The sequence below is a fragment of the Triticum dicoccoides genome, chromosome 6B, assembly GCF_002162155.2.
Source record: "Triticum dicoccoides isolate Atlit2015 ecotype Zavitan chromosome 6B, WEW_v2.0, whole genome shotgun sequence".
Lineage (NCBI taxonomy): Eukaryota > Viridiplantae > Streptophyta > Magnoliopsida > Poales > Poaceae > Triticum > Triticum dicoccoides.
In genome coordinates this window covers 127544861-127551854 of record NC_041391.1, presented here as the reverse complement: position 1 = coordinate 127551854, position 6994 = coordinate 127544861, and the positions used below count along the sequence as shown (strand labels likewise).

At 51.4% G+C, this 6994-nt stretch overlaps 1 protein-coding gene across 1 annotated transcript; it reads right to left on the bottom strand.

Moving 5' to 3' along the window:
- Positions 1-425: 425 nt before the first annotated feature.
- LOC119320769 (pentatricopeptide repeat-containing protein At4g01990, mitochondrial-like) lies at positions 426-6531 on the bottom strand. Its single transcript, XM_037594718.1, has 3 exons — positions 6396-6531; positions 6168-6351; positions 426-2879 (listed from the first exon to the last, which is right to left on the bottom strand). Exons 1-3 carry the CDS (start codon positions 6512-6514, stop codon positions 1659-1661), a joined length of 1524 nt encoding a protein of 507 aa, XP_037450615.1. The 5' UTR covers positions 6515-6531; the 3' UTR covers positions 426-1658.
- Positions 6532-6994: the final 463 nt, after the last annotated feature.

Sequence of the window (6994 nt, the reverse complement as noted above, 5' to 3'; positions counted from 1 at the left end):
TCCATTTAAAATCTCTAAAAAGAGAAATATTTAGGAACGAAGGAGCAGTAACTGGCGGTACGACAATGCATTATCGACATCCTTGTCACAGATAGTTATTTCATCCATCCCACAATATATGATTGTTTTGCAGAACGATCTTATATTATAGGACGGAGGAAGTATTTCACAAATTTGTAACACAAGATTTGGGGTTCATGATTCATGGTAGTATACAAAATGCCCGATTGGATGCCCCTCAGACTTGTGCTGCAACAACACGAGAATAAAATAGAATGGTTTCAGTTAGTTCCGTCATACATAGTGAGAACACTTTCCATTACAAACTGAATCAGGAGAACATATGCCAGGTATGATGTGCCCTGTCCTTCAACACAACTTCCAGCTACTATTTTTTTCTCAAATACAAGTTGTAAGCATCAAGTACAAACCTTATTTCTGAATTTGCAGAGTTGCATGGAAATTATTACAGTTGTAGACTCATAACAGGGAGCACATCTCTTTGTCTCTTTATCAATTCACCGCTGTCACTAGGGATAAAAAATACAATTCTAATTGCAGCTTATACAAGTTTGGTGCTGATACTTAATCCTGATAGACAAACAACCACCGCGTGATTATATTATCTAGGCCTTTGAGTAACTCGAAACCATTACTCAGATTTGCCCCTAATTTCGAAGCATACTCGAATTTGCCCCTCTGCCGTTAAGTGTCCTTATAAAAATGCCCTTCCCTGTCGTTACCGTCTAGTCAAAGCCATGGACAAACCATCGAGAAGAGATGAAGCCGCATACGATGAACTGTGGGCTCCAAGACGGCGCCTTTAGGAAGGCTACGACACCGAAGCGCCGCCACCGCCCGATCCGAGAATCAGAGTTTCCCCTGTAGCAACACGATGGGCAATGAGAGCAGCGAAGGGAACGAGCTTCGCCGCCGCCGGTCCGTCCGAAGATAGAACATGTTTTCATCCCGGCCAACACTCACCGCCACCGAACGCCACACCCCAGCTACTACGCCGCCAACACGGCCATGGCCACCGGGCAACACCAAGCCACTGGCTCTGCCCATGAGGTGCTGATACTTATTCCTGATCGACAAACGACCACCTCGTGATTATATTATCTAAGCCTTTGAGTCTTGTTGGTAAGCTTTCAAATACAGAAAAACTGGCCAAAATCTAGCTCTTACATTCGCCTGACATTGCATTGTACCCCAAATGGTTGATTAATTATGTGAGCCAGTTTCCCTAAAAACACTACCTGGTGCAAACAAATAATATATCAGAAATCACTCACCGCTTCCTTGCGCCTCCTCACGAATGGTCGGCAACATTAAACATTAGAGAATACCTGGGTACTGCACCCTCAAAGAATACCTGGGTACTGCAATCGACTGGTTGTCTGGTTGACTACCTGAGCAACATGAAAATAATTGAAAATAACTCCTCCATCGTATTAGCAGCTTAGATAGATGGTACACAGTAGTCAGGAGGTCAAATGTAAAATGCCAAAAGAACTTGCAATTCATGTACAGAAATCCGGTGACAGCAAGCTTTTCACGAGATAACGACATCTTCGACAAGTCATAATTCTGCTCTATAGTGAAGAAAAATTCTACAGTGGCCTCGAGTTCTTACAAAGTTTCTTTCCTTCTCAGTTTCAATTGCCGGAGACACGCTCCAGCAATTTCGTCGTCTCAGGGCCAACGTGAATCCCATCATCTTCGATGCGCTGAGCAATGGATGGGTTGGTTCTACCTGCAGCTATATAGGTCCGCATCATGCCCTCATAAGCTTCTGCATCAAGGCAATCGAGCTTCCTAAGGCACTCGCAGAAAGACTCCACACCGTCAACATCCTTTGACTCTTCATAGTGCTTCAGAAATCTGCTCGTAAGCTTTTCCGATGGCACCCATTTGTGTGCCGTAAGCATCTTCTTTGCATCTCTCAAGATCTCCAGTGCCGCGGTAATGTCAGATCTGTCCAAATAGAACTCGGCAAATATGTAAACCGTCCTTACATTGCAATGACCCTGAGACATGGTGCTCTGAAGGATAGCCTCAGCTTCGTCTATCATAACCTTATCAAGGTAAGCTTTGATCATAACATTTGTTATCCTAATGTCATAATGTCCATGACTCGATTCCCACTCCAGAAAGATTTGCTGCAAAGACTCAAAGTCATCAATCATATTCAGAGCTTCAAGCATTACAAGATAACTTTTGTTCGAGCATTTCTTGAATGTGGACTTCAAAGACTCCCAGATCCTCTTAAGCTCGGTTGAATTGCCAGAACGGGCATACAAATATATGAGGAAATGCCAGGACAACAACTCAGCTTTATCCATGACTTCCTCAGCTTTCTTTAGAGCCACTTCTGCCTTTCCAAACAGCTCTTGTTTGAGGTAATTGTTTGCCATCATAGTGTACAAGGACCAGTGAACTGGAGCCACCTTCTGCAATTCTTCCAGGACTTTCTCTGCAGCCTCCAGGTCATTCATTGTAACATAGCTTTCTATCAATATGGAGTATGTAAAATTGTTAGCACTTATACCACTTTCTCGCATTTCTTCAAATGTGGAGGGGATTTTCTCTGGCTGGCCCGCCTTTTGGTACAAAGTCATCAAGTTGTTGTACAATAGTGTATTTGGAACCATGTCCATGACTTTCATCTTCTCATAGAGTTCCAGACCTTTGCTTGCCATTCTGTGTTCACCATAGCAGTTAAGCAAAGATGAATAAGTTTTCTTTGACTTATCAGGAAGGCTCCAGAAATATTCTTCAGCTGCCTGTATCCCATGCACTTTTGAAACCAGGCCAAGCCGCAGCGCTTGATGCCCAGGTATCAACTTTGCTCCACGAGATTCCATCCAGTCCATCAACTGGATACAAAACAACACAGCTGGATATTATACAGTGAACATAAAAAAGATACTCTGCTCAGAAAGAGGTTGCACCAGAACAGCATAAGAAATCTCTACAGTGAACATAAAAAAGATCCTTAGGAGAGACGCATTAATGCCATCATAATTTAAACCTCTACTGTTAGATCTTGAACCTTCATTTCCTATTGTGAAGTCTTACTTTCCTTCCCTCTAGGACATATTTTCTCCAGGTTTTTGCCTATTTATGTGTGAGAATCAACATCCCCGACTTAGCAGTAGAATGTGTTACGGGCAAGCTACCAATGGCAGATTAATTCCCCAAAATTGGAAATTAACTCTATTTAAGACCATTCTTAACCATCAATTGTTTTTGTGGTAGACCCCATTGTTCAAATCTCAGACTGTATATGTTTGATCAGCGGTTATTTGTACAGCACATGAAAGAGACGCTTGTTTGAAAAAATTACCCATCAAAATGTTTTTAGCAATTGTCTGTTAGAAACAATACACCTTGTTAACTACAACACAAATTCACTGTTCTAATGAACTAGATCATGGCAAATGCATTTTCTCTCTCAATGTATTCTCTCTGGTGACAGCATTCATAATTATCAGTCATGAGGTTCATAACTGAGTTTCTAATTGATTGGAAATACTGGTTGTAGAAGAATCATTTTTTGGGGGCAGTGAGGGAAAATGCTCCCATACTATCTCTTTATTGTAGCGACATGTATTATTTTGGATTCAGTCCTAACCTTAACATATGCCTGTACAAATATTCCTAGATTACTGGTGTTCGGAAATGGATTACAGTCCCCGATTCCTGTGCCAGTGTGTGCCCGAGTCAATCCCTACCCGGGCTGATCCAAGACCAAGAGACAGCATTGTGAGAGCCGAAAGGACACTTATGGATGAAGGAGGGAGGGGAGGGGACTCCCAAGATCCTACCCAAGGCTGAGAAACAGTGTTGTGAGAGGAAGGGGCGGTACCGGGAACCCAAGGCCACTTGAATGTCCCGTACGCCTCCAAAAGGCCTGGCTTCGAAAGAAACCTACCATCAAAAGGGCATCTCCAGCCGCGCCCCCAGGAAGGCCTTCCCAGGCGATTTTTTCGCGCCGGCGCCGAAAAAACGGTCCAGTCGCGCCCCCAGGAGCCCGATTTTCACCGGCTTGGGCCGAAAACAGCGCCGGCGGATCCAGCCCGAACCCGGCGCGCTGGGGGGCGCCCGGGGGCGCCGGGGCGAGCTGTTTTGGCGCGAAAAAGACGCGGGCCAGCCGCGTCAGCGACTCGGCGCCTCGTCTTCCCCCAACGGCCTCGGTTCCCGCGGGGAATCAATGGCAAGGCTGCCGCCGGTCAGCCTTGCCATTGATTCCTCACGGACGGCGCTTCACGGGACGGCGCGCCGACGCCTCCCCTCCCTCGCACGCGTACACACGGGCGCGGCCCAGCTATAAAAGCCAGCGGCCTCCACTCGCCTGTGCCCACACCAGCCCCGCCCCTCGCCGCCGTCCAGCCCCTCCCTCTCCCTGCCTCTCCCGAGCGCCGCCGCCCAGCCCCTCCCTCTACCTCTCCCGAGCCCGCCCAGCCCCGCCGTCGCCATGGCAGAACGCTTCCCCGGAGACGAGGCGGCGGCCAACGGCTTCGGCCGCCGTTCGCTCCGCGAACAGGAGTCCTGGCTCCTGTTCGAGGCGAACATCCCGGCGTCGCCGGACATGCGCGCCGGGCCAACGGGGTGGAGACTCAGCGCCGGGGCGAAGCCGAAGTACTTCGCCGAGGAGGTCGAGATCGTGCGCGCGTCCCTCACCGACGCCCAACTCTCCCTCCCCCAGTACGCCGCCGACAACCACGCGGCCTGGGCGGCGTATTTCGAGCGCCGCCAGCAGCAGCGATTGGCGTCCACCAACGGCGCGCCGGTGGTCGGCGGCCGGCAGAACAGCGAGGGGCGCCACCTCTGGTGGGGCGTCCCCGGCCGCACACTCGAGGGCGTGCTCACGTACCTCGAGGGCGGCAACGACCCGCCGTTGGCGTACCCCCCGGCGCAGCACCGACGCGTCGGGCCATGGGCGCCAAGGAGGTTCGGGTCCTCCTCCTCTTCCTCCTCCCGATCCTCATCGCACTCCTCCGGCACTCCGGCCCTGCTCGGCGTCAAGGCCGAGCCCGCGGCGGAGTCGCCGCTCGGCCGGCGCACTCGCAGCGCCGGCATCGTCATCAACGAGGGCGGCCGGCGCGCCTCCTCCTCGTCGGCTCCTCCGCGCTTCGTCAAGCCAAAGACGGAGCCGGGGCTGGCGCCGGTGAAGGCGGAGTTCGACGACGACGATGCGGCCCTAGAATGGGCGCGCCAGGACTCCATTGCGATGGAGAAGGCGTGCCGGGAGAAGGTGAAGGAGCGTCAGCGCGCTGCCCTGCGCCGCTTCGAGGAGCGCCGACGCGGCCGCGATGAAGACGGGGTCGTTGTCCTATGCGACAGCGACGACAACGACGACGACGCGCCGCCGCCAGTCTGCCATGGCGACGCCGGGTCCAGCAAGGGCGCCCGCGTCAAGGAGGAGAAGGCCGACGACGACGATGGCGGCGACGACTTCAGCCCCTTTCTTTTTTAGATTAGGTTAATGTAATGAAAATGCGCAAATTTCGCCGAAATTTGCCATGTTTAGCCGAAATTTAACTACTTTTTATCATAACTTCGCCGAACGGCCCTTCTTTTTTTTTTAATACGCGCCTGGGGCGGCCCTGGGGGCCGACGGCTGGGGACCGACTCGCCCCCAGGGCCATTTTTTGCGCCGGCTCATCCCCAGGCGGCGCTTTTAGACGCCTCCTGGGGGCCAACGGCGGGAGATGCCCTCAGAGCCCCCTTCTGGAGTTCGTGGAGAACATCCAACTTCTATCATGTCCTTGGTTCTCCAATTGCCCTTCAGAGCCCCTGAAGCTGGAGCTCTGTGCAGTATGGCACCTATAATGCTGACCTCTGAAGCTGGAGCAATGTGCAGTATGGCACCTAGTTTCAGTTAGCGTCAGATATCAAATTACCATTGTGGTGATTGCCAACACAATGAGTCTTAAAAGGAACATTCAGTTTGCATCGTGCATTTCCAATAGTGTGACCTTAAATCAAAATTATCCAGAGAGAGAATGCAGAATGGAGATTTATCCGGAACCCGCTGCTTTCAGCAGAAACACGCTAGTATGTCAAATGTGGTATCGAACAGCAATATATATGAAGGCGCAAACGCATCCCGATCCAAATCAGGCCACCATTTTGCGGGGAGATTGGGGGTGGGGGCTCACCTCGAGCGCGCAAGCGTTGCTCTTGAACTTGCGGAGCTTCCGGACGTAGGCGACGATCTGGTCCGCCGAGAGCGGGCGCATCTTGCGGAGATAGTTGTCCATCTCCGCCGCCACCATTCCCGGCGGCCTGCCGTACAGTATCGAGATTCTCCTGTAGAGCGGGATCCACGACGGCTCAACGATTCTCCTGTATCGAGATTCTCCTGTACAGTATCGAGATTCTCCTGCCGACGATCAGGGACGGCCGTCTGGGCCTGCGCCTGCGCCTGCGCGAGCTCGTGCGCGAATCTTGCCGGGGCAAGGGAGATGCGCCGCCGCGCCGCCGCGGCGATCGCCGTGCGCAACATGGGTGGCTGACTGGCTGGGGTTTGTTGAGGTTTATTGGGGGGCTTGGCTGCAACAAGAAAAAAGAAAAACGATTTCATGCGAGGTCTTTTGTATGCGCGTATATATATGATCGTTTGTGTCGATGTTAAAAAAAAAATCTAAGGGGGAGTACATGTATCTTTTAGGATCAACAGAACATCAACGGTCTAATTCAGGATCCCGCAAGAATCATGTGACGAGTGTTGCGGCGTTCCCCGAAAAACTAGGAGCCACCTCAGGAGGCGATTAGGGTTTCGAGTGGAAAGAGGGCGGCCGTCGGTCAATTCTTGCCGGCGGGCTGCACAAAGGGAATCCTGATGGCTGCGGCATCACGTTCGTCGAGCGGGAAGGATGCTCTCTCGCCAAGGGCAGCGAGGGCACGCATGGAGGAAGCCATGGGGAAATTAGATCTCACGGAAGAGGAGGCAACGCCATTGATCCTGGATGATGTTGATGACGGC

Excerpts from the sequence above, each read along its gene's own strand:
- LOC119320769 (XM_037594718.1), bottom strand. The coding sequence starts at position 6,514 with ATGTTGCGCACGGCGATCGCCGCGGCGGCGCGGCGGCGCATCTCCCTT. Across the intron at positions 6,352-6,395 it reads ACGGCCGTCCCTGATCGTCG|AATCGTTGAGCCGTCGTGGA; the intron begins GCAGGAGAATCT and ends TCGATACAGGAG. Across the intron at positions 2,880-6,167 it reads GCAACGCTTGCGCGCTCGAG|TTGATGGACTGGATGGAATC; the intron begins GTGAGCCCCCAC and ends TTTTGTATCCAG.